Source organism: Myotis yumanensis, unplaced genomic scaffold (assembly GCF_028538775.1).
Source record: "Myotis yumanensis isolate MYYU_CA2020_CCGP unplaced genomic scaffold, mMyoYum1.0.hap1 SCAF_17, whole genome shotgun sequence".
Taxonomy (NCBI): domain Eukaryota; kingdom Metazoa; phylum Chordata; class Mammalia; order Chiroptera; family Vespertilionidae; genus Myotis; species Myotis yumanensis.
In genome coordinates, this window is record NW_027223768.1 from 33634069 (window position 1) to 33660387 (window position 26319).

Here is a 26319-nt window from a genome sequence, read left to right on the forward strand (position 1 = left end):
CAGGGATCCCCTGGCACTTGTGCTGAGCCCCACCAAGCATGTGGGGTCCAGAAGCAGCGGCCGGGGAAATCCCATGGCGGGACTGCCCTGCAGGGGGTGATGATCTGGGAGAGTTGGCCAGAGCTCCTGTGGGCAGAGCAGACCAGAGGTGGCCCAGGGCCCGGGGCCACTGAGGGAGCAGCTGGGTCCTGGAGCCTCAGAACCTGAACCCACTGGGCTTAAGACCCATGGCAGGAGGCCCAAATGGCAAACACGAAGCCACTTAGCCTGATGCGAGCAAAGCCCAGCAAGCCCCCCTCCCCCGGGTCTGTAGAGGTGCCAGTCCCTCCATAGAGAAGCAGCATGGAGATGGCAGCTGCGGGGGCCCCGCCTCCCCCACTTCGGCCCGCGGTCAGGCAGGCTGCCCTCCAGATGCGGGGCTCCAGGAAGCTGGGCAGGAAGGACTTCTGGGTTTATCTGGGGTCGAGCATAATGTCATCTTGATGCTTCAAAGCACACAGTGGGGCTTCTCATTTGTTTCCCTCCTCTATTGGGGCTACTTTCCTGTGTACTCCCTCCCCCCAGCCCCCCTAAGCCAGGGGGCCTGGGGGGAGTCCAGTTGTGGTTAAGGGACCCTGGAGGTTCTCAGGGGAAAGACTGAATGTGCCCAAGCCTGAAGGCCTCGCCCAGGCACCATGCTAGCTTCTGGACAAAATGAGAAAGGCCCCATTCGACCCATAGCAATTTTCCAACTCAGTATCTCGGGCACAGCCTGGGTTTTGAACAGTGGGGCGGGGGCAGGGGGATGGGGAGAGGGGGTAGGCACGTAGATGGTAGATTTGAGGTTTAAAAAAAGGCCTTTTTTCCTCCCCAAGTTCCAGGCCCCTTATACAGCTTCCCAGCGGACAGGGGGAGGGAGAAGAGAGGAATGGGAGGCCACCTTCCTTGGGCTTTTCCCTGAAATTAGGGCCCGTTTAGGGGAAAGGCAGGAATCGGGAAGTGACCAGGCCTGCCTCCATTTCCCAGTCCTTCTCCTCACGGATCCCCACGTGCTTGCTGGGATGCCAGGCGCACCTGTGGCCTCCCCCTGCCTCACCCACCGCCAGGGAGAGACACCCAGAAACAGAAAGGAAGGCAGTTTATTGCACTTCTTAAAGGCACAGGCCTGTCTCCCCTCGGGCTGTGGGCTTACAGACCTGTGCTAATTGCATGGCTATTCCTGACCAGCTGGCTGACATCCCAGAACTGGTGGTGCCTCAGAGGGAGAGAGAAGGGGAAGGTCCCTGGACCTGGTGCCCCCACCACCCACTCTCTCACCCCAACGCTCAGCCAGACCCAGAGCAGAAGGCAAATCAGACTCCTGATGCCTGCGGCCGAGTGTGTGACCCTCAGGAATCAGAGGAGAGGGGAGAGGGCTACATGTTCAACAAGAAACAAGAAACACCACAAGAGGAAGGAAGACTGAGATTAGGCCGTGTGGCCCAGCCGTGGAGCCTCCTCTTCTGTTCCCTGAGAAGCGGCGCCCTGTAAACTGGGGAGAGGGGCTGTCAGAGCTTCTCTCCTGGGGGCCCCCGCAATGTTCAGCCGTGGGTGCCAGGGGCCCTCGCGCCTGGCCACGGAGGAGCTGTGCCTGAGCCCGCGGAGGATGTCAGGTGGGTCCTGACAGCTGTGTGGTGCCCGCAGACAGGCAGTGAAGGTAATGCTGTGGCATCTCCCAGCGGTCGGCCAGGAGGAGGTAGGCTGATGATGGGACAGGGACAGTCCTGCGTTGGGTCCCATGATTCTAATGCTTCCGGCTGCCCTGTGCACCCACGGAGCTCAGACATCAGCGTCCGATTGGAACCGACTTAACCTGCAACGAAAGGCGCGGGTTAGCTTCTCCCACCAAGTGCAGGAACCTGGGGACCCCTCCCCAGGCCAAACAGCGTTCAGCAGCTCCAAGCGTTCCGGGCTCAGCTCTCCTGTCCCCCGAGAACGCTGAGGTTCTCAGCCCTGACTACACGAGAGTCCGTGGGAAGCTTATAAAATCCCCACCCGGGGCCACGCCCAGAGCTTCTGGGGCAAGACCCAGGCCTCTAGATTGTTCGAAGCTCTCCTGGTAAACCCAGTGCAGCCGGGGTTAGGAGGGAGAGGAACTCAAAGGACTTCTTTAGGCTTCCTGGCTACAGCTCTGAATAAGGAAGTGAAAGTTCACAAAGATAAAGTATTTTATCTGTAAATAGACTGCATATCACAGCAAGAATAATTTATGTCGGCCCTAAAATTAGAACTTCCTGCCCACGGGCTGCGTTGGAAAGGCTTTCCAAGGAGCCGTCAGCTCTCCCCTTGGAGGGCATTTAAGAGGATGGATCCTCCCTTTGCTGGAACGGGACATGGGAGACGCCTCCTCAACCTAAGGGGCCTCGGAGACTCTGGAGACGACCACCAGCTCCTCTGGGCCTCCATGCCTCCTGGCTTCCCTGCCTCCCTGCCTCCCTGCCTCTGGCTTCCCTGCCTCCCTGCCTCCCTGCCTCCTGGCTTCCCTGCCTCCCAGCCTCCTGGTCTCCCTGCCTCCCTGCCTCCTGGTCTCCCTGCTTCCTGGCCTCCCTGCCTCCCTGCCTCCTGGTCTCCCTGCCTCCTGGTCTCCCTGCCTCCCTGCCTCCCTGCCTCCTGGTCTCCCTGCCTCCCTGCCTCCCTGCCTCCTGGTCTCCCTGCCTCCTGGTTTCCCTGCCTCCTGGTCTCCCTGCCTCCCTGCCTCCCTGCCTCCCTGCCTCCCTGCCTCCTGGTCTCCCTGCCTCCCTGCCTCCTGGCCTCCCTGCCTCCTGGTCTCCCTGCCTCCCTGCCTCCCTGCCTCCCTGCCTCCTGGCCTCCCTGCCTCCTGGTCTCCCTGCCTCCCTGCCTCCCTGCCTCCTGGCCTCCCTGCCTCCCTGCCTCCTGGTCTCCCTGCCTCCTGGTTTCCCTGCCTCCTGGTCTCCCTGCCTCCCTGCCTCCTGGCCCAACTCTAGCGTCCCAGACTGGTGTGGCCTGGGTGGGAACACCTACCATTTAGTGAGGCCCTCCCTCTGCATGCCTTGTCCTCCCTCCTCAGCACATTTCAGATCACACCTATTTAATCCCCACAGCCACACCATGAGGTGGGCCTCATTATTCCTATGCTACAGAGGCAGGAACTGAAGCTCAGAGCTGAGCAGACCTCCCAGGGTCACATCCACGCAGTTGGGAAGGAGCAGAGTCAGGAGTCAAATGCTGTTGGAATCTCTGCGGAGTCTTCCCACCAGGCCACCGACTCCCAGATGGGGGGTGGGGCGGTGACAGGCATACGCAGGATGGACGGGGTCCTCGCCTTCCCTGTGTGTGTGTATGTCAGCCCCCTGACCTCCAGGGCAAGGCCATCCTTGTTTCTGAGGCGCTGTCCTGCCTTCCCTCTGGTGCTAAAATGTGCTTTACGGAGCGGGGCTGCTCGATGGGGAGGTGTTTTCCCTTCAAATGTGTTGATTTTATTGTATGAGAAGTTGGTCCCTCCAGTTTTTTTGTGTGTGGGTTTTACTGGTGCACAGAATCCAAACATCTGAGCCTGCTGCACCCCCAGCACCCTCTGCAGCACCCCTCCCCCCAAAGAGGGGGGTCTGCTCAGGGGACGAAGCAGAGTGCCTAGCACTGGGCCTGCAGCCTGGGAGGCCTGTGAGCACCTGCCCCCAGGGCCATGACCCCAGGCTCCGTGCCTCAGTTTCCTGGTGCATGACACGGAGATGAGGCAGCGCCACTCCGAGGCCGGGGAAGTACAGGCACAGCCCACGTTCACCGCCATGGATCCGCATGCCCCAGGCCCGTCTCTGACTGCACCGAGAATGGTCTTAGCCTCCAGGTCAAATGCCTTCCCTTGTATATCCCGCAATTGCTTAAAATTAGATGAAATGTTCCTCTCTGATCCGCTGTATTCTCAAGGCTCTCTTGGAGCCTGGAAGCCTCCACCTGGTGAGGATGGTGACTCACCTGTGGACAGGCCGGAGCTCCGGCCACCTGCCACCAAACCTGCCTGGGCAGGTGCAGGCACTGGAGGACCCAGCCCTCCCCGCCCACAGCGGGACTCCTTACCTTTCGATGATGCAGTTGTTGTCCTGGAGGTCGGAGGCCAGCAGCTTCATCTCCTTACAGAGCTCCTCCATGCTGTCCAGGGCAGAGGCAAGAGCGGCCGCTGTGCCTGAGGCCGAAGTTGCCCTGACTGACCCCTTCCCTGGGAGGCCGGCCACCAAGCCTCTCTTTATAAAGCCTGCCTTCCAGGCCTGGTGTGCGGCACACCCCTCGGGCCCTAACTTTCATCCCCCCCTTTCACACACACACACACACACACACACACACACACGGACATCCCTCGATACTCACTGGAGACCCAGGTCCTTTAGCTGGAGACCCAGGTCCTTGGGTGCAGGACTGGAATAAGGAGCCGTGGGGGTTGGGGGGACCTGGGCCCCCTTTGCTCTGTCCTGCAGGAGCTGGAGAGACAGCCAGTCGAGGATCTGAGGGGAACCACACTCTAGTCAGAAGGGAAGAGCCAGCTCACCTGTGGGGAGGGCAGTGCTGGGGAAAGGCCGGAAAAGGGTAACAAAACGGCCCCAGCCCACATCCCCAGAACAACCAAAAGCTGAGCCCTTCCGGCGAGCCCTCCTTCCCATCCTGGGAGCGCGGCCACCCTCACTGTCCGCGTGGATGTCATGATCCTGACTGCCAGGTTCTCCCTGTGTCTAACTACCCCCTAGGGCAGCGGTTCTCAACCTGTGGGTCGCAACCCCTTTGTCGGTCGAATGACCCTTTCACAGGGGTCGCCTAAGACCATCCTGCATATCAGATATTTACATTACGATTGATAACAGTAGCAACATTACAGTGATGAAGTAGCAACGAAAATAATTTTATGGTTGGGTCACAACATGAGAAACTGTATTTAAAGGGCCAGAAGGTTGAGAACCACTGCCGTAGTGACACCTGCGCCAGGAGCTGCAGGGAGGGGGAGGAGGCAGCCACGTGCGGGGAGGGGAGGGGCCACGCTGCCTTTCCTAGAAGAAGCTGCCCTCTCTGCTCCTTTTGGCAAAGCAGGAGGCTTCTCCAGCTGCCTGCGCTGGGCTCTTCGTAGAGCGCAGATCAGAAGGTCAAGGAGAGGTCACACGGCCCCTCTCAGGAGTGGCCCGCAGCCTCCCAGGCAGGAGGAGGGTGAGGAAGATGTCCCAGCGTTCTGGAGGCTCTGCCCTTGCCGTGACCTTCAGTCTGGATCCTAGGAAGTGCCTTCCACTTTCTCCATCCCCACCTCAGGGCGCCTTTGGGGTCAGACCTCCCACCCATCCCAACATGCTTGGGCTTGGTCCAGGGCAGCTCCACCCAGAGGCAGGGGAATGGCCTGAATGCCCCCAGAGCACCAGGTTGGCTGAGCAGCGCCCCCCCACCCCACCCCGCCCTGAAGCTCCCGCACCTTGCTGAGGCCCTCCTGCACCTTCTGGGCTTCGGTGCTGTAGGCAGCCACGGAGCAGGCAACCAGGCGCAGGTGGTTCCTGGCCTCGTGCACCACCCTGGAGAGAGCAGATTGAAAATCAGAGCCAGGCCTGCCAGCTCTTAAGGGCCACACCCAGCTGTTGTTTGGGCCACTGCACAGCCACGGCGGGTAGGCTTCCAGACAGCAGGCAGGAGTCCATGGGCCCAGGCAGTGCCTCCCCCACTGCCTCTGCCCCTCTGGGTGCACCCTCAACTGTTCCCTGTCCCCCTGTCCCCCTGTAAGAGTGCTGATGCTTTGACAGGCTGGTGAGGGTCCCGTCGCAACCAGCTGGGAGCTGCAAACACCGTGCGCTGGGCAGGGTCACCCAGGCCGGGCAGGAGGAGTGCACGGCCAGAGTGGCTCAGGACAGCCCACGCTTCATATGGGAATTCCTGAGGCTCCCATTCCAGAGGAAATCAAGGTCAAGGCTCTTCTGTGGCTTCTCTAAGTGCAGGGAGTGAGCAAGGACATTTTGACCATTGCCCCAAAAGGAAATCACGTGCAGAGGGGTCAAACCAGCGGTTGACTGACGCTCAGTCCTGGCTACACATGAGAACCGCCCGAGGAGCTTTTAAACTGCCGCTATCCAAGCCAACTTCAGGCCAATGAAACCAGAGTCGGGGGTGGGGAGCTGGCCATTGGCATTCTACTGTGAGAGTGGGTGGGCGCCTGCGTCTCAGCCCACAGGTCCCGTGGATCCCAAACAGACACACCTGGGAACCTGCCCTTCTCTGGAGGAGCCAGCGTTGGTGCAGGTGGGGGAGGAGGGAGGGGCGGTCTGAGAGGGAGCACCTGTGAGAGGGGTTCTATGTAAGGGCCTCTGCCTGCCCCTGCTTCCCGGCCACTGGTCCCATCCCAGGGGACCTGTGCTCTCCCCAGAGAGGGAAGGCTTCCCACATGACCGCCTGGGACCGTGGGAAGAACCCAGGTTTTAGGGGCAGTCGCACCCCTGTACTGTCCCGGGCCTGCTACCTGCGTGGATTTGAGGAAGAGACTGTTCTCTGAGCCTGATAGTACTTACTGTAGAGCAGTGGTTCTCAACCTTGGCTGCACATTAGAATCACTTGGGAATCTTTTTAAAATCCTGATCTCTGGGCCTCATCCTCCGGAAATTCTGTTTCTTTGTTATGCGGTGGGGCCACAACATTAGTAACTAAAAAAACAGAATTTCTGGAGGATGAGGCCCAGAAATCGGGATTTTAAAAAGATTCCCAGGTGGTTCTAATGTGCAGCCAAGGTTGAGAACCACTGCTGTATAGGGAAGATACTGTGGAATGAAATAAGCTAATGCGTAGAAATCGCCCAGCGACTGCCTAGCCACCCAGGACCACAAAACTACCCATCTCTTTGCCTTTGTCCCTTTACTCCCACCCCCTTCTCAGCCAGGGTTGGCCGAGCCCAGGACTTCTGAGCCTGGAAGGGCCTGGGGTCCACGCGCTCAGGAGGCCAGATGGTTACCTCATGCGCTCGCCGTGCGTGACCAGGGACGCCCGGTACTTCTGCACACACTCCTCCTGGAACACCTGCAGGAGCCTCTTGGCTAAATGGCTAAAATTCACCCTGGAAAGAATAGGGAAACTGAGGCACCGAGCTAAGCAGTCAGAGCCGCCTGAGCACAAGCCTAGCGTGCCTGGGTCTCCACCTCCTAAGCGCCCAGCCCCCCGGCCACAGCAGGGATGGCTCTCCAGGAAGGAGGAGATGATGGCCACACGGGGGGGTCGTGGTGACCAGTGGGGCTGGCACCCAGCACAGGACAACAGAGGGACACAGACTCTCAGCCCGTCCCCAGAGGGAAGGCGAGATGACTGTGGAAAGTGTGTGTGCAGGTGTCGGGGGTCGGGGTGGGTATAGACCTGGGGGAGCGAGTCACCAAATAAGCATTAAATCAGGGCCCCCCCAGGGCATGAGAGGGCCCAGGAAATGGAAGGGCAGAGGGACACCCAAAGGGAAGCTCAGGCAGAGGCCAGAGCGGCAGGGGGCAAACCAGCGGGGGGACAGGGAAAGAACCCCTAGGAGCCGAGCCGTCTTCAGAAGTAAGTCCAGCTTCCTGTGGCCGCCTCTGAGGAGCCTCCCTCCAGCTCAGCCACCGTCCCCTGCCCTGGCTCCAGACAACCCCCCCAGACACCATCACACCGCCCCCCTCCTGCTAGGCCTCGGCCTGTGACCGGGCCCCTCACCACTTCTCGTCAGGCACAGAGACTCGCTCCGCCCGGGTGACACCCACCCTCCTGCGACCCCTCCTGCCAAGGGACCGGCCACTCACTTGTCCAGCTTGTGGATCTGCTCCTCGTTGTAGCCAAGCCCTGGAGGAAACAGCAGAAATGATGCCACCTGTTACGTCAGCAACATGGAGTGCCCCAGGGTGGGGGGGGGGGACACCCACAAAGATGTAGTCAGCCTGGCTTGAACCCTGCTCCCTGGGGCTCCCAGCCCACTGAGCCAGGAAGGACAGGAGTGAACCGAGCACCCAGGACATTGCACCACAACAAGGAAGGGGCGTACCTGGGGCAGGCAAACACTTCAGGTGGGAAGTGGTGGGGGGATAGGCCTTGTGGTCAGCCCTGGCCCCTCAGCCAACACCCAAGGGTGACGGATGCCTACAGGCTGTTGGCCTCATCCCCGAATATTCAAGCTGCAGGAGAGCCAGCTGGGCTCTGCAGCGGAGCTGGATAAGCCAGCCCCCACCCACCGGCCCTGTACCCCGTTTCCTTGCCCAGACACTTTTGCCAGAAGGGCGATGAAGTTTTCACTTCCTGGGCACCTCCTGATGCTCTCTCACTGGGGAGATGCTGCCCCCTCCTGGGCTTCGAGGGAATGGGCCCGGGTCATTAGCTTCTTGGAGAGGAAACCAGGCAGAGGTTACCTTGCTGACCCCCCCTCCACAGCCCTAGTAGAGAATCCCCTTCCTGGGCTCCTCATCCGGGCACTGCTCACAGCCAGCTGGGCCCCTGTGAAGGCCAAGCCACACGTCCCAGGGCTGCCTGCTATCGGCAGGGCGCTGTAAGCAAGTGCTTGCACCTCACCCAGCCTGCTTCGGCGTCTGCCACACGGGACACACGGCATGGGTGCGAGGGCAGTGGGAGTGCCCTAGTGTTCACTCCTGAGCATTGGTCAGAATGGCCTCTCCCAACACCCCAAGAGGCATTTTCCCTGCTTCTGTTCCAATTTGAATAAAGGGCTCTTGAAGACCATAGAAATGAAACTCTTGTTGAGGCTGCAAAGTAAGGTGATTAAAAGCAGCTGGACCTTGTGGTGCTGGCACAGGAACAGGGAGACGGATCGGTGGAACAGAGTAGAGAGCCCAGAAGGAAAACCAAGCCTATAGGGTCAATTGATATATGACAAAGGAGGCAGGAACAGACAATGGGGGTAAAAGATAGTCTATTGAAGAAATAGTGCTGGGAAAATTGGACAGAAACGTGCAAGAAAAATGCAACTAGAGCACCTTCTTACACCATATACAAGACTAAACTCAAAATGGATTAAAGACGTAGATGTAAGATGCAAAGCCGTAAAACTCCTAAAAGAAAACAAAACCTTTGACATCTCTCTTAGCAATATTTTTTTCTGATCTATCTACTCAGGCAAGAAAAACAACAACAAAAAATAAACAAGTGGGACTACATCCAACTAAAAGGTTTCTGCACAGCAAAGGAAACCATCAACGAAATGAAAAGAAAGCCTAGTGAATGGGAGAACATATTCGCCAGTGATAAATCCAATAAGGGGTTAAGGCCCAAAATTTAGAAAGAATTCATGCTACTCAATACGAAAAACACACACACACCAAACAATCCAATTAAAAAATGAGCAGAGCCTGAAGAGCCGCTTCTCCAAATAGGGCACGCAGATGACCATAGACATGTGGGAAATCTCACCGTCACTAATCATCAGAGAGATGCAAATCTATGCTAATAAAAGCGTAATATGCTAATTAGACTGGACATCCTTCTGGATGAAGCCAGGCTGCGAGGGAAGCCTGGGTCCCGGGTGCCAGAGGGAAGCCAGTGCCGGCAGCCGGGGGAAGGAAGACCTACTCTTGCCCAAATTTTGTGCATCGGGCCTCTAATTAAAACACAATGAGATATCACCTCCTGCCTGTCAGAATGGCTAGCATCATTACATCAACAAACAAGTGCTGGCGAGGATGTGGAGAAAAGGGAGCCCTCATGCACTGCTGGTGGGAATGCAGACTGGTGCAGCCACTGTGGAGAACGGTATGGGGATTCCTCAAAACATTAAATACAGAACTGCCATTTGACCCAGTGATCCCACTTCTGGGAATAGATAGAATTATGTTTATGTTGCTTATTGGTTACATGCTGAAGTGACAATTTGGATATATTGGGTTGGATAGGATATATTATTAAAATTAATCTCACCCTTTTACTTCTACTTTTCAATGTTGGCTACTAGGGAACTCTAGGCTCCATACGTGGCTGCAGGCCGTGCCCGTGGGACCTGCTCTGAGATACTCCCAGGAGGGCGAGGACTTGGCAGCGAAGCCCGAGACCTGCGAGCCGCCCTGTGGGAAAAGCCTGGCCATGCGGGGGAGAAGGGTCAGGTCATGGGGGGTCAGCTCCTCAGCCTCGAGAGTCAACTGTGGCCTCCCCTGCTCCCTCCAGTCCCTGCCCCACTGTCCTGGGTTGGACCCTCCCCTGCCCCAAGATGGCGTCCCCTGGGGCAAATAGCCTGACCACTGAGCCTCAGTGAGCTACCCTGCCCGAGGGTCGTCGGAAGGCTTCTTAGAGATGCAGGCAGAGCGCCTGGCCCAGTGGCTCTGAGTGGCAATTCTCTGGGTCTGCCCGCTTCTGGAAAGCCCGAGTATCTTAGTGAACCACAGACACAGCAGCTAGGGAAACACGCCTTGAACTCTAAGGTGCCCGGCAAAGGTGCGGATTCTCTTTCAAGGGCCACCTCTTTGATGGCAGCCAGATGCCAGCCACTGTGAAGCCATTTCGTGTCACCCAAGCCTCCCACCCCACCTGGCAACAGGCTCAGGTGTAAAGGCTTCCTGCCTCTTGCTGGTCTGCAGGCAGCTGGTGGCCAGGGACCCAGGGGCCCAGCCTTGGACCGGCCGAACCCGGGCTCTGCATGGCCAGTGAGCCCCCAGCAGCAACCCTGGGAGGAATCAAACAAGGGCTGGGTACCTGGCGGGAAGGAGGGAGAGGGAGGGAGAGCATGAGTACGCGTAAGAGGAGTGTGTGGCTCTCCCCTCGGCTCACCTGGCCTCATCCTGGTCTTCCTGAACTGCTTGTAGATGAGGTACATCTTGTCCAGGCAACACTGAATCTGCTGGATGCTGTGGGCAGGAGACAGGGACCAGGTGATGGAAGAATCAAACAGCACAGAGCACCGGGGGAGGGAGGGGCTGCGATGGTGGGGGGACGAGGCAGGAGCTGTCTGCCTGCAGAGGAGCCTTCATGTCATGGTTTTGGGGGGCGATCCGCGAGTGGGGGTGACTCTCTGGTCTCTAAGCTTTCTGAGGCACCTTGAGGCCAACCAGCCATCTGTCGTTCTCGTGTTTATTCTCTCTCTCCTTCTCTCTGTCCCTTTCTCTCTCTTACACACACACACACACACACACACACACACACACACACACACACGGTGTTGAATAAGATGAGAGCGAGAAACAGCCAAGCAGGACAGACGGGCGAGTGGCGTTGGCTACATGGGAAGGTTTGAGAGGAGACTGGAAAGGGTCCTGGACCCTGAAGCGGAGAGTCCGGCAGTGGCCGGTGGGACCAGAGCAGACACCTCTGGTGGCCTGGGAAGGGCAGAGGGGGTGCCTCCTGGCACCCGGAGGGAAATAGTACCACAGCCAACAACCCTCCTTTCACGCAGTCATGACCCCATGTTCTCGGTCCTGCCTGGAGGCCAGGGAACGAGGGAGGTGACTTCCTGGGCCTGCAGTTCAAGGTCATTATGAGCTCCCCCTTCCCCTTTCCGGGCTGGACAAACACTCTGTTTGAGATGTTGGGGGTGTGTGTTGGGGGGGTCTTCCTCACCCTCAGGCCTGTGTAGCCCACTTCCTCCCCGCAGCTCCTCTCGTGACCCCGGCCAGCTATTTCTGGAGCTGGATCCGGGTGGTGCCAAGCTTGTCCCCAGGGCTTTCGGGGTCCCCGGCGCCTGCCCTCCCAAGGACAGGGGTGGACAAGACCTCAGCTCGGTCTTCCTCTGAAAGGCTGGGCCGGATGTGCCCTCTGATCTTAGAAAGGCGACCCCCACGCGCACACTGCACGGGGGACACTCCCTCGTGGAACACAGTCCCTCTCCAGAGGACCCGGGACCGTCCGCTCCGCATGGGACAAACGAGCAGAGAGAGCCTCGTGTCGGTTTCGGTCAGTCCCGCAGCCCAGACACCTAACAACGGGCCCTGCGGGTCCCAGCGCGTTTTATATCCAGAGTTAAGGACGTGGGGCTAAGGTCCGGGCAGGGGCCGGAGGATGCCCTGGTCAGGGCGGGACACTGCCAGGCCACAGTGAGTGGGCACCTTGTGTCTGTTACAAGGGGGGCTGAGGCTGTAAAAGCTGTAACTCCCCGGTGAACCCCAGGAACGAGGCCTTGGAGGTGGGGGGCCCCGGCCCGATGCCCTAGGTGGTCACGTGTCCCTTACTGGCCGGGACTCGGGGCACAGTAGCCCCCCTGAGGGCATAATGGCAGTGCCGCTGCCTTGAGGGCCTGTCCAGGGGGCTGATGCAAAGCAAGGGCTCAGAACCGGGAGGGGACCAAATTCGTCTCTTACTTAGAACTGTTGCCCCTGCTACGATTTTGAATTCTCTCTCTAAACCCCCAGATCCTTTTCTCCCTCCGGCTAGTCCCAGGGCAGGGTCTTGCTTATCCCCAGATGCCCACCATGATCCCATGCCGGGCCTCATTGCCAAGGCGAGGGAGAAAGCAGGCTGACGCCGAACCGGCTACCGGAGCTGCGCGCCCCGCCCCCGCCCCCGCCCCCGCCCCCCCAAGAAGGGAAATCCCACAGACCTTCTGTCCTCATGTACCTGATCCCGGCTCTTCGCCAGCTCCGAGCTCAGGCTGCTCAGGCACGTCTGCTTCTCCGTGACGTTGTGGGAGAATAAGGAGAGGACCTCGGCCAACTGAAGGCAAAGAGGCCTCAGCTCAGGGCTCTGTGGGGAGCCTGGCCGGACCTCTGCCCCCTGCTCTGCTCCTGACGCGCCCGGCCCCGCCTCACTCACAGTCCGCAGCTGAGACCTCAGCTCTGCGGCCCTCTTCAGCTCCTGGACCTCGGGCATCCCGGCCATGTTGCTGAACCTCGAGGGAAGGACAGAGAAGGGCGCATTTGGGGCATGGCACCCCTGGGACAGCACGCTGGCTTGTGGGGTATCGGGGGAGTCTTGTGGTTGGGGCAGAGGAACCAGCTTGAAGAGGCCCCTAGTCACCCACGTGGTGACATGGCTGAGCACTGCAATGAATAAAGATTGAGGCGGATCGGAATAAGCTGAATCTATGAATATTCACGAGTCCACATGCAAGGCAGCTGTTCGAGACCTTCTTACTTGGAAAATTTGTAACTAAAGGAAAAGAGTCAAGTTTCTGTCCAGTAGACCAAGCATGTCAAACGCAAAGGCTAACACGGGCCAAATAAACGAGGCATGCGGCCCGCGAGTTTGACATGCTTGCAGTAGATACTGTATTTCCTGACAACCAATAGTTTATTGACGAGGGAAAAGCTGTATTTTATAGAATACCAGCCAGTCATGTGCCAGGACTTGGAATCCTAGCGTCGTGCTGCCCCGGTGAAAGTATCACTTTTAAAGTGACCGATGAACGATTCAGGCATGGCTATCTGTGTGGCGCCAAAGTAGTAACATCACATGGATTCTTTCGCAGGAAAGAAACCAGGCTGTCCCCACCCTGTTGCTCAGCCCGCCCCCACCCCCCCCACCCCCCACCCCCCACCCCCAATCCCCTTGCTCCTGGGTCCAGAGCAAGTGGGCAGGCAAATACGTCAAAAGCTTCCTCTACACATTTCTTTCCATTCAAGAACCCACAATAGACCCACAGGTCATTTTATTGGGGTTTAACCTGCCAACTGGACCCTCCGGGACCTCCATGGGTTCTCTCCTCCCTTCCCTTCCCCACCCCTTCTCCCCACTCCAACTTCACTCTGGGATATTTTCATCATAACAGTGGGAACCTTACCAGCACCCCCCGCCCCACAAATCCTCCAAACCCCCAAACACCCCCCTTCTCTGTCTCGGCACAGGACCTTCCAAACAGAAGTATTTGCTCTCATTATGGCCTGAAAAGCCTCACCTCTTCCAGGAAGACCTCTGCGGTTGCCTGTGCCCACCTCCAGTCTCCCTTTACCCAACCATCCTGCCCTCCTCCAGGCCCCTCTGCGTGCATGGCACCACAGCTGTCCCGGGACCCCTTGCTGTGCCCTGGTCAGAGCGCTGCCCTCTTCCCTGTCGCTGTTCGAGGGGGCTCAGCCATGCCAGGGACTCCAACCCTGTCCTCCCACACTGCCACCGCCCCATCTGCTCCATCATCAGCACTGCCGCTGCCAAGGCCGGGAGGCAGGCCAGGCTGCAGTGAGTCAGCCGCTGCTGGGAAACTCCCGGGCCTTCCTGCGGACGTGGGCCCGGGCATAAGGGGGGGGGGGGCACCGGGCATGCTTGGCACTGCCTCTGCTCCTCTGTCCCCACGTCTCCTCCCAGTGGGCAAGGCTCAGGCCACCGGCAGCTCCCTGGGCCGCGGAGCCCCATCCCCACCTGCCCCATGGCCCATGCCTTCCGGGATCTGAGGGCTGTGCCCACTTTCCAGGAATGCCCTCGGGTCTTCTTGCTTCTCTCCTCAGCCTGGGTTTGTTTCCTCCTCCCCCATCTCTCCCTTCCTCCACCTGTCACCTCTGAACCGCCCAGTCAGAGGGGTAGAGGGCATGGCGTTCCGAGGGCTGGGCAGGGCCTCCTCAGGAGGCAAGGCGGTTTGAGATAGGAGGAGGCGGGAGAGGAGCATGGAGGTGAGACCACAGGTGGCTGTGTCTCCCAGAGGCCTGCTCAGGGCCTGGTGCGGGCGAGAGATGGGGGTCTGGAGGACGGAGGCCCCTTCCTGGGGCAGGGGGGCTGCCTGGGGACCTGGAGAGGCAGTGCCCCCCCGGGCCTGTTCCCCCTGAGGTGAGGCGTGAGGTGGGGGTGATACGAGCCATCATCGGGGGTGGGCTGTGGGGCTGAGGGGCAGGATGGCAGTGCCCTCAGTATTCCAGCCAGGCAGGGGACGGGGGGGCTCGGTGAGGGGAGAGGAAGGACATTGTGGGAAATATTGGGGTGAGGAACAGACAGAGAGAAGGGCCGAGGGGTCTCAGCTGGCCTCGGGCCTGCTGCGGCCACCGGCCTGGGCAGGACACCCACCTCTCGGTGCCCAGGCTGCTGCTGAGGAAGAGGAGGGCCATCCGCAGGACCTCCAGCGTCCGCCGGCAGGTCGCCTGGAGCGTCTCCCTGCAGAGGGAGGGGAGCCAGCGTCAGAGCTGCCTTCTCCCAGGGGCCAGGGCACGTGGCCGCAGCCGTGGCCCCAGCGCCGCGTGGAGAGCTGGGGCTGCCGGGCCGACCCGCCCGCCCGCCTTGCCCTCCGCGCCAGCCCCGGGTACTCACACGAACCAGTGCAGTCCCCGCAGCATCAGCTCCTGCCCGGCCCACAGGGCCCGTGCCAGCCGCAGGGCCTGGTAGCCGGCACCCAACACACCCTGAGAACACAGGTGGGCAGAGTCAGACTCCGCACCCCCTACCCCTGTGTGAACCCCGCCCCCTGCCCCCTGGGGCCACCCCTAACCTTGGCCGTGTTGTAATCTGCCTGCAGGTCCACTTTGGGCACAAACTTGGTGATGTCCAGAGCAGCTGCAAGCAAACACCCCGCCTGAGGGCGCCTCTGTGGCTCACACTCACCCCTCACCACCAGCTTTCCAACCCCCAGAGCCCCACCTCTCCAGCCATAGAGGCCCTGTAATGTGCGTCTTTACTATTGCAGTCCCTCACTGCCCCCTTGTGTTCACTTTGGTGAACTGCAGCCTCGTGCCCAAGGCCCCCACCTGAGCCAGAAAATGGGCCCAAACCACCCTTGTTCCCCCGGAGTTTCAAGGTTAATTCCCCTTCCCGGCCTCGGAGACCCAAGTAGGAGGGTGGCATTGAACTTGTTCAAAGAAGAAGAAGTGATATTTCTGCTAGGACTTGGAGGACGAAGCTCTGGGCCTCTGACCAGGTTCCCTCCTCTCCGGCACCTGGGGCTCCAGCTTCCTCCAATAAGGACCTTCTGAAGCTTCCCCACCACCTTCCCTTTCCGACCTCTTTCAAGTGGGGGGAGCACTTGAAAGCCAGGTCTCCCTGTTTCCACGGGAGCCTCACAGCTCTGTGGGCGCTGGAGCCCTGGAACGTCGGGCCACCAGCCTGAGGGACATGGCATGTCAAGGGCGTATGAAAAATTAGAACCCAGAATTGGGGGCGCCCTGTGGGCCACCAAGGAAACGGAGGAGAAGGGGGGGAGGAGACAAGGTCCAGCCGGTGTGGCTCTACTCACGGTCCTTAAAGGCCAGGCCCTTGGGGGTCTCAGTGGCCACGCTACACAGCGTCAGGGGGCTCCTTGCGGTCGTGTGGGCGATGTGCTGTGCTGAGAGGCTGGGCTCGAGCACACAGAGGTGACCCTCAAATAGGTACTCCTGGTTCTGGGGGGCCACGCTGGTCTGCTCGTACACGGCCTCCAGGAAGATGGCTATCCTGGGCACGCCAGGGGGCGGGGGGACAGTAAGGAGAGGAAGTGTCAGCAGGGGGACCCACACCCCAGCTAAGACTGCATCCATGCGAAGGGTGCAGCTCCTCAGAGGAAGGGACTGGGTGACTTTTCTTTCTTATCAACGGTGGCGAGACCAGGGGAGAGCTCGTGCGTTTCAGTGGATGGAGGGAGTGGAAGCAGAACTCAGGAGCCCCATAGCCGGCCTCTGCCTTGGCACCTCTTCCCACTGAAACGCAGCCGGTTCCACAAAACTCTCCAGCCACCCATCTGGGAACCACACGGCAGGCACCCCACCCAGGGATCATAACCCACACGAAGCCGCGTGGGCGTGTGCTGAGCCGGGAGCAGCTGCGAGGAGGCCTGGTTCACGTTAACTTGGTGGAACTAGGACTTTTGTAAACGAAGTCCCCCAGCTACGCCAAGGCAGCCTGACAGTGGGGTTTGAGATGGGACCCAGGAGCACCCGCATCGAAACACTCCCCAGGACGCCGCCTCGGACGTGCCCGTCTGCCTGGGCAGAGAAGGTCCTGGGCCTCCCTCCGGCATGGTGCCCACTCACGTGTTGTGGGCGTGGATGTAGACGTGGTGCAGGATGGCCTGGGGCAGCGAGAACACGTGGACGATGACCCGCTGCAGGATGTCACTGGTCTCCGCGAAGAACTGGTCGAAGCCCCAGCACTTGGCCGGCTCCACCTCCAGGATGTTGGCCAGGACGGGCACCAGCTGGCTCTGCAGGCCCCTGCCCCCGGGACATGGGCGCTGTCAGGGCCGGGAACCCAGCCTTGTCCTCCTTGAGTAGGTGACAGGGGCATTCCAAGAGGACGTCCTGAGAGCCAGGACCCAGGTGGTGACAGAGGGTGGGATGGGGAGGAAGGCCTGGGAGGACTGTCCATCTTCCGGATGGAAAAGCTGAGGTCGGAAAGGGAAGGTGGTGGGCAGATGCCAGGGGCCCTGCCGGGACCGGCCTCAGCCAAGAGGATGCCCCACCCAGACGCGTCTGTGTCTGACCCTCACATGGACAGCTGGCAGGTGATGGGGAGGGCGTAGCTCCACTCCAGGGGCCCGTTCTCCTGCCTCTGGGTGCCTGCAATGGCCCCGGACGGCTTCTCCGTGGTGATCCGGTACCTGGGTAAGTAAGGTAGGACCAGGTCAGCAGGACCTCCAGATCATCACGCATCAGAGGGTGACAAACTCAGCATGGAGGGCTCAGAGCCCTGGTGCAAGCCCCCCAGCTACTCCAAGGCAGCCTGACAACGGCATTTGAGAGTCCTGGCTCTCAGCCAACCCGAGCACCTGGCCTCAGTGCTCCCCAGTCCAACCCTGCTGCCCCCACTGTCCAGCCCCTCTGTCCCCTGGCGCGCATCCACAGCGGGCCTGCCTCCACACCTCTGCCTGAGCTGTGCTTGGCCCGATGGCCTCCTCCTCCACGTCACTGTTCTCTCTTTCCTTCAATGTCCAGCCCGCCCGACAGCACCATCCATGCCCTTTCCCTACCCTCAGCAGCTCCTGCACGGCTGACCCGAGCGGAGGGCGGGTGCATGGACCTGCCCGTGCGTCAGCCTTAAATCTCTGCTCTGGGCCACGCACGCAGTGGGAGCAGCACTGTCTCAGCTACTTCTGTATCAGACAGCTGGGCCTGGGAGGACCTGGGACCTGGATGCTGGCCTTGCCCTCCTCTGCCCTGACAGTGTCCCTGGAGCCCCCAGTTGAGGTGAGATGAGCAGCCAGTGGGGGGCTAAAGGGAGGCATTGAGCTCAGATAAGGGGTCTGGCCGGCCCCCGTCAGCCAGGTGTTGACAGGCAAGGATGTTAGAGGAGCCGGGTCGGGTGGCCAGAGGAGAGCTACAGAGTTAGAGGCAGAAGCGGGGACATGGCAGGGCCAGGGAGGGAGGCCAGGCCCCGGACCCTGCCCGCGGCCCACCGTACATGATCTCCTTGTTGCGCCGCGGCCCCCCAAAGGGGATGAAGGGCAGGCTGCCGGTGGCGGCATGGTACAGGGTCACCCCGATGCTCCAGAGGTCCACGGTCACCCCAAACGACTTCTGCTGGGGCTTGCGAAGCACGGCCCGCTCGTACATGTCAGGGTGCTGCCAGAGAACCAGAGGGCGGCCATGGAGGGAGTGGGCGCGCGGGGGCTGTGCCCGCCCAGCAGACCCCCTTCCACTACCTTCTGGTGGCCACAGACCATCAGAATCCACCCCTTTGTCATCTCAGACGTTGGCATGGAGCTGGCCTATCCAGAGCATGTTTATCTGCCCTCCCTGTGCCCCGGGAGAGGTGGTGACCATGGTGTCCCTTCCTCCATGAGGGTCAGATCAAGCAGCTCACTGCACAAGGAAGGCCGGGCAGAGAGGCCGGGGAGGGAGTCTGGGTAGGGAGGCTGGGGAGGGAGGCCGGGGGAGGGAGGCCGGGCAGGGAGGCTGGGGAGGGAGGCCGGGGGAGGGAGGCTGGGCAGGGAGGCTGGGGGAGGAAGGCTGGGCAGGGAGGCCGGGCAGGGAGGCTGGGGGAGGGAGGTTGGGCAGGGAGGCTGGGGGAGGGAGGTTGGGCAGGGAGGCCGGGCAGGGAGGCTGGGGGAGGGAGGTTGGGCAGGGAGGCTGGGGGAGGGAGGTTGGGCAGGGAGGCCGGGGAAGGGAGGCTGGGCAGGGAGGCTGGGGGAGGGAGGTTGGGCAGGGAGGCCGGGGGAGGGAGGCTGGGCAGGGAGGCTGGGGAGGGAGGCTGGGGAGGGAGGCCTGGGGAGGGAGGCTGGGGAGGGAGGCCGGGCAGGGAGGCCAGGGAAGGAAGCTGGGGAAGGAGGCCGGGCAGGGAGGCCGGGAAGGCTGCAGCAGCGCCTCTTCCTTAGAGAACAGAGTATGTTCTTCCAATTGGGGTGCAGAGGGTGAGACCTGTCCCCGCTGGATGCGGGGGAGAGGACAGAGGCCCTCAGAAGATGAGGAGCTGCCAGCGGCAGGGGTGGCCCTCAGCGGGGGCGCGGGTCCCACCTCCCACTCACCAGGTACTCCTCCGTCCCGTAGACCGAGACGAACTGCTCGTCGTCGTCCAGCTCGCGGGCGGCCCCGAAGTCCGTCAGCTTGTAGATGCTCTGCCCCTCCTCCCCGAGGAGGCGCATGATGTTGCCCGGCTTGATGTCGCGGTGGACGATGCCGTGCTCCCGCAGGTGGTTCATGCCGGCCACTGCGGACAGAGGGGCTGCGGTGGCTCTGGCTGGGACAGGCCAGCGTCTGGGGCTAGTCTTGGAGGGGAGGCTGTCCTGGGGTCCAGATAGCTCCCACGGCTGACAGGCCACCGGCCAAGCAGCAGAACAGAGATGGGCACAGGGCACAGGAGGGGGGTCCCAAGGACCTGGCTGTGGAGGGTCCGTGAGGAGTTACTAAGAAACCATCAGAGATGGAGGCACTGGCTCCCTGAAAATGGCAGGCCGCCTGCTCTATTTGATTATCTTTAAAATTCTTATTTAAAACATGTTACGTACACCTAACAAAATGTACAGTTTTACCTCTTTTAAGTATACAGCTCAGTGGCATTAAGTCCATTCACCTTGTTGTGCAACCATCACCACCATCCGTCTCCAGAACTTTGCCAACCTCCCAAACAGAAACTCTACCGATTAAGTAATCTCCCCAGCCCCCTGGTCCACTGTCCGTCTCTGAGGATCTGATTACTCTCGGTCCCTCACGTAAGTATCTGTGTGTCGGGTTTATTTTACTTGGCGTAACGTCCTCCAGGCCCAGCCACACTGGGTCAGAATTTTATTCCTTTTGAAGGCGGTGTAGCATTCCATTGTACGTGTCGGCCATGCATCTACTTGTGATATTGGCATTGCTTTCCCCTGGTGGCTAGTGTGGAGAATGCTGCTATGGATACTGGTGGGCAACCTGCTTTCCATTCGATTTTTCAGCTGGAGTTTTAAACTGCTGATCAGCAGGAGTCAGACCCTGGGTCCTGCCCACTTGTCATGGCCTGTCCCAGGTCTGAATGGAAGGCCTCTTGGGTTCTGAATGTTCCTCTGTGTTTGGATTCTTGTTCCAGAAGCGCGGCACCCCGCTGTGCCTTTGCCTTCACTGTGTGGCTGGTCAGAGGCAGGCGGGGGCCCTGGTGGGGTCAGGGAGGGGCTCACCCACACAGCGCAGCACCACCAGGAACTCATCCTCAGACAGCCCGAAGGCATTCTCAGGGCTCTCGAGCACTGTCAGCAGGCTCCCGCTGGAGCAGTACTCCATCACCAGAACCTTCTGCCGGCTGGCCCCCTGCAGGTGGGACAGAGGAGGCCTGGCGAGGAGGGCACAACACGCCCCCTTCCTCAAGAGGAGGTGACTCAGCCTGCAGCCAAAAGCCCTTCTCCGGGCCCCAGCTCGGGCCTGGCTGTCCCTCCTCAGCCTCACGCTGATCTCACACACCTGAGTCCCAGGTCGCCTTTTCCAGGAAGCCCTCTTTGATTACGTCCTACTTCCTGTCTTTACTTTCCCCTGTGCCACCCCCACATTATTTACTTGATTCTACACGTTGCTGCTCTGGCTGCCCTGCTGGTGAGCACGTGACCAAGCCTCTGTTAGTGTGTGACCCGACTCTTCCCAGCCTTCGGGTCAAAGACAAGACCATCCTCTGCCCGGGCACTGCACCCACCGTCTCCTCCACCGCGAAGAGCTTGACGATGTTCTGGTGATTCAGCTTCCTCAGGACCTCAAACTCCCTCACCTGCACCTCTCGGGGCCGCAGGTAGCTGGCGGCGTTGAAGACCTTCACAGCAACCAGCTCCCCGGATTTCTGCCATCGGGACAGAGGGGGCTGCTAGGGGCTCTGGCTGGGGACAGTCCATTGTCTGGGGGGAACCCTCACCCCAAGCCTCCTCCTTCAGCCTCGTCTGCCAGCCTAACACCAGACATGAGCCAAGACAGCCCGGATGGGGATGGGCTCCCCCCAGCTCCTTCCCCCGCTCAGAGGGTACCCAGCCATCCAGTACTGAGAGGTGACAGGGGCTCAGCACACCGGACACCCTGCTGTTCCTACATTTGCTGTCATCTCCCCGGTGTTAGCTTTGTGTTCTCATCGCTCGCCCCAGTTCCAAGCTGCCTAACGGAGGGACCAGGCCGAGGAGCCCTCCGCAGCTCCCACATTTCTGCCCTAACCCCCAGTGTCCCTGACCCCAGAGTGTGCAAGGCCAAGTCCAGAGGCCTCTGCCCAGCCACACACCGCCTGGCTGCCCACGGGGGGTTGGCTGGGCCAGAGGGGGCCACGGGGGCCAGGGCTGGGCCCTACCTTGTTCCGAGCCTTGTACACACTGGCAGTGGCCCCCTGGCCCAGCAGGTCGTCCGTGTGCCACAGGTAATTGGCTGTGCTCTGCATCTCCTGCCCTCGGCTGCCGGCCACCTTCTGCCTAGAAGAACATTCGAGAGTCCGGGATTCCATCACTGACCTGGGATGGATACGGGGGCCTGGCCCGTAGCTGAGCCCGAGATCATCCCATGAAGGGCCCCGTTCCCAGAGGCGAGGGGGCAGGGGAGGTATGCAGCACAGAGAGGTGAAGTCACTTCTCCAAAAGCAAGCACAGCCACCAGGCCCTCACCCACAGCCCAAGCCCGTCCCACCCCAGGGCATCCCACCTGTCCCCTGTCCCCACACCCCCTTCCCAAACCGCCATTCTGCAGAGACAAACCCTTTTCTCTGTCACCTCTCCCAGGGACTGAGAATTCTGGGCTTTGGCATCCAGGCCTGGGACTGTCCCAGGAAGCAGAAATGTGCTAGAAGGAAGAGCCCCAGGTCAGGCAGTGGCAACCACACCACCAGAAATCTCCAGGATTGCAACACGAGCCCGGAGCCCCGCCCCGCCCACTCGCCTGAGTCCACTTCCTGCGGCTCTGAGCTAACGGCTGGCGGCTCCAGGTGGCCAGCAGGGCCGGGTCAAGAGGACCAGCTGCAGAGTGGGTGTGCGTGTGAGAGGGCATGTGCATGTGTGCGGGCCCGCGTGTATGCGTGTGCATGTGTGTGTGTGGGGGGGGGGGGGGTGGAGGAGGCAGGAGATCATCAGGAGCCCTGGGGAGGATCTGAAACCCTCTCTAACTTTGTTCCCCATCTTTGCTCCCATCCTCTTCTCTCCAAAAGCCAGTTCCTCTAAATCAGCGGTTCTCAACCTGTGGGTCGCGACCCCTTTGGCGGTCGAATGACCCTTTCACAGGGGTCGCCTAAGACCATCCTGCATATCAGATATTTACATTACGATTCATAACAGTAGCAACATGACAGTGATGAAGTAGCAACGAAAATAATTTCATGGTTGGGTCACAACATGAGGAATTGTATTTAAAGGGCCAGAAGGTTGAGAACCACTGCTCTAAAGCAATGAGCTGGAGTGCAGCCTCAGGAGCTCAACTCCGGCCTCTGAGCAGCAGTGCTGGCAGGTCGCTGCGCTCGACTGGGAGAAGGGCCTCAGATGAAGCCGGACTAGACAGGCTTCTTCTTCTGACTCACAGGTTTCTCAACTCGCTGTCAGCCTTTGGGGCTGGGCTTTGAGCCGTCTCTCTGCAATTTTTTTTAAGGCAAAATTTGAAAATGTCAATTTCTTGAGCCAGAGGCCACTTCATGAGTTCAGTGGTCAATTTCTGGCTCAACAAATGCATTTGTGTTTGCATTTTGCAGAAGTAACTGAGGTATGAAGGGCTCCCTGAAGACATTAATAGCTCAGGGGAAAGAGCTGGTCAGGTGTCTCCCCCCAGCCCCCACCCCCCCAGCCCTGCAGGAGGATTCAGCTGGGGGCCTGGGGGGGTGTGCAGTCCTGGCACAGCCCCTGGTGCCAGGAAGGGCCCCTCCTTCCGTGGTGGTTGGATACAGGAGGGTGAGTGGTGGAGCCAGGAGACAGCCGCCCCCCGCCCCCTCCTGGGGCTCCGCGTGGCCAAGTGCATCCCCCCTGTGGCCTGGGCACCTACCTGTGCTCAGAGCCCAGCTGCCGGGATCAGGCAGAGACGCTCCCTGGCAAGTGTGTGTTATGCTCTGTCTGCAGTGCATCCAGGAGCAGAGCTGCACCGGAAAGAGTGGGGGGCGGATGAGAGGCACCCCTCAGTGCTGCTGAGCCTCAGCCTCCATCAAAGGCACCGGCCCAGCCCTTTAACCCTTTCCTGTTTGTCACCTCCCATGAGCTGGGGCTTTCCAGCCCCTGGCCCCGCTGCTGCTCGCCTTCCACTCCCTGGCCCTGGGCAGGGAGAAGGGCCCCGGAGAGGGAGGGCAGGCGGGCGGGCGGGCGGGCGCCAGGAGCCAGGCAGGGGAAAGGTGGAGACAGCTGAACCCGGCTTTGGGGTGTTGGGAAGCGGGGCAGGGATGGCAGCCCTCTGGGCCACTGTCCTCCCTGCCAGCGTCCTTTGCCAGGGTGGCCCCTGGAGATGGAGCTCAGGGCACTGCCGGGCCCCCAGCAGAGGCAGAGGCACAGAGAGGGGTCAGGGGTCAGCACCAGACACACGGGACACTGGCTGCGTGCCCCTCTGCAGCTCCCGTCCCCCCAGGGCTTCCCTTCCCCCCTCCCCGGGGACGCTGCACACTCACCACATCTCAGCTGCGGGTGCAGGCTGGTGGGACTGGGTGGCACCCTGGGGCTTTCAGGGCTTGCTGTCATCCATGGGCAGTGCCCATAGCATCCTGGTGCTCACGGGACGAGGGACTCAAAGCCTGGGCCAGTGGACGGTCTGTGCCTCCAGGGAGCTGGGAGCCGAGAACTGCCTCCCAGCCTCCATGCGTGCACACCCGCTCCCTCCAGCCTCCAGCCTCCGGCAGCTCGGCAGCTCGCACACTTCCTGATTTCCTTCTTTCTCTCTCTTAAAGAGACAGGCAGCTGGGCCTCTGCAGCCGCCCTAGCGGGCAGGCGGAGAAAGATGCTCTAAGTTCCCAAGTGGAGGCGACAGGACAAAGGAGCCTGAGCCACAAAGAGGCTGGGAACTAAGGCTGGGCAGCCGTGGCGGGCGGCAGGCCGCGGGGTGCTGCTTGGCATCTCCCACAGTTCACTGGAGCAGGGGAGTTCAGGGCTGGGCCCAGAGTCACCGGAGCAGGTTGGGCTAGTTATCCAAGTGGAAGGACCAAGTTCCCACACCCAGGAGCCCCAGGGAGGGTCCGACTCACCTTCCCAGGAAGCCTGCAGAGGCCCGGGAACAAGCTCGGGGCCAGGTTATGCCCTTCAGTATGACCTTGAGCACAGCACGCAACCCCTCCCAGACAGTTTTGTCATCCAAGGCATGAGGATGGTAACATCTACTCCGCCGGTTGTGTGGATGACGTGGAACGATACATCTGGAAATGCTTGGTGTTAGGTCTGATCAGGTCATTGAACCCATATCCCCGCCCCTGGGAACTGACCTTGAGACCACTTGACAGTGGACGACCTGCCCAGAGAATGCTCTGCCCAGAAAAGGCCAACCTAGAGTTCTTTAAAATCTCTGACTCCCCGGTCCCTGGGTGCTGGTGCCATTTTGGGGCTCAGCCCCTCTGGTTGTCCAGATGACCTAATAAATTCATCATCCTTTACCCCTTTCGGCCTCGTGCGTTCCTCCTTCGGGAACCCTAACGCTTGGGAGGCAGGAAAGCCCTTGCAGGCCGCACTGAGGGCAGCGAGGCCCACACCTGCAGGACCTGGCCCATGACCTTCAGAGAATGCAGGGCTGGGCCAGGGGTGCCCCAAGGACCTCTCCTAGGAGGCTGCAGAGGCCTGCCCCGCCCTTCTCGGCTCCTACGCGGCAGTTGGATAAGAAATGGTTAAAACCAGGAAAGTCCATGTTTCTAGAGAATGTCGGAGGGACTTTCCCAGGGCCACACCTGGTGGTTTCCTCCGGCAGCCCCACCCCCAGCACAGTGACTCCAGAGCTGAAAAGTGCCTCCCGCTCACATAGGCACACCTGTTGTGACCGGCAGCCAGAGCCCCTGCCGCTGGGTCCTGCCCAGACGTGCTGCCCCTGGTCGTCACAGCAGCACCAAGAGAAACCCCTGAGATCTTCCCCATCTCCCCCCAGGGTTCCCAGGTTTCCTTCTGCGGCCTGGCCCACATAGAGGTGCACCTCCTGGGCACTGTGATTGGGTGGGGCCCTGTGATTCCCCAACCAAAGCATCCAATTGCTGATGCGAGAGCCCCCTGCCCTCAGACAGTAACTGTTAGACAAGGTCACTGCTCTCTCCGGATCTCTGCGTGACTGTCCCGAGCTGAGCCCCCTGCTGGCCCACCGGGGACTTGCAGCTTTGGTAGTTAATAACCTTTGTTGTTTATAAGCCATTGAGGTTTGCAACATACTCTCTTCTAGTTTATCCCTAGGAGTCTACCTAGTTTTCCCTGGGGAACCTGCTCAGCTCTCAGCACCCCTGCTCTCCTCTCTCCAGCAAGCCCGTCTCTCCTCCCAGTGTCTTATGTATCCTCAAAGCAATACATGTGCGTGTCTAGCACCTACTAGGAAGCAGGCACCGTGTGCTGAGAACATAGCGGGGAGACCTAGGTGTCCCCCAGGACAGCATGGTGAACTCTGGGACACACGCTGCAGCAGGTGGTGATTTTGTGAACCTGGCACGGGGGCGGGGGCGGGGGCGGGGGGCAGCAGAGAGGAGGCGGGCTTGCCGGAAGAAAGGATGCCCCAGCCAACTTTGGAGAAAGGAGAGACAGGCAGGGAATTTGGGGTCAAAGGTGAGGTATTGCAGGCAGTGGGAGCACGCGTGGAGGCACAGAAGTAGGAGAAGAGGGGGGCTTGTTCAGGGCATGGTGGTGGCTGGGAAGGGCGGGGGTGGTGGTGTATGTGGGAGAGGTGGGAGCTGGGCTGGAGCCCTGTGCAGGGACAGTTCTGCTGGGCATCTCTGAGGTTACATCCTCCGTGTGGATAAGTGAATGAGTGTCTTTTTTTTTTAAATATATTTTATTGATTTTTTACAGAGAGGAAGAGAGAGAGATAGAGAGTTAGAAACATCGATGAGAGAGAAACATCGACCAGCTGCCTCCTGCACATCTCCTACTGGGGATGTGGCCGCAACCAACGTACATGCCCTTGACCGGAATCGAACCCAGGACCCTTCAGTCCGCAGGCCGACGCTCTATCCAGTGAGCCAAACCGGTTTCGGCGTGAATGAGTGTCTTGATGTCAT

General features: G+C 60.2%; 1 protein-coding gene across 6 annotated transcripts; it reads right to left on the bottom strand.

Moving 5' to 3' along the window:
• Positions 1-1119: 1119 nt before the first annotated feature.
• Positions 1120-23959, bottom strand: IKBKE (inhibitor of nuclear factor kappa B kinase subunit epsilon). 6 transcript variants are annotated; one of them, XM_070396596.1, is made up of 23 exons: positions 23755-23959; positions 23145-23235; positions 21893-21962; positions 21481-21598; positions 20848-20988; positions 20342-20471; positions 19217-19398; positions 18154-18314; positions 17243-17353; positions 16788-16967; positions 16016-16212; positions 15275-15339; positions 15097-15188; positions 14857-14943; positions 12682-12757; positions 12470-12582; positions 10708-10784; positions 7746-7785; positions 6941-7042; positions 5423-5519; positions 4342-4475; positions 4054-4125; positions 1120-1831 (listed from the first exon to the last, which is right to left on the bottom strand). In XM_070396596.1, exons 2-23 carry the CDS (start codon positions 23221-23223, stop codon positions 1798-1800), a joined length of 2358 nt encoding a protein of 785 aa, XP_070252697.1. In that variant the 5' UTR covers positions 23224-23235; positions 23755-23959; the 3' UTR covers positions 1120-1797. The 6 variants fall into 6 exon arrangements, with proteins under 6 accessions (XP_070252697.1, XP_070252698.1, XP_070252701.1 ...); XM_070396597.1 differs by lacking the exon at positions 4054-4125; XM_070396600.1 differs by lacking the exons at positions 21893-21962; positions 23755-23959 and having other exon boundaries at positions 23145-23231.
• Positions 23960-26319: the final 2360 nt, after the last annotated feature.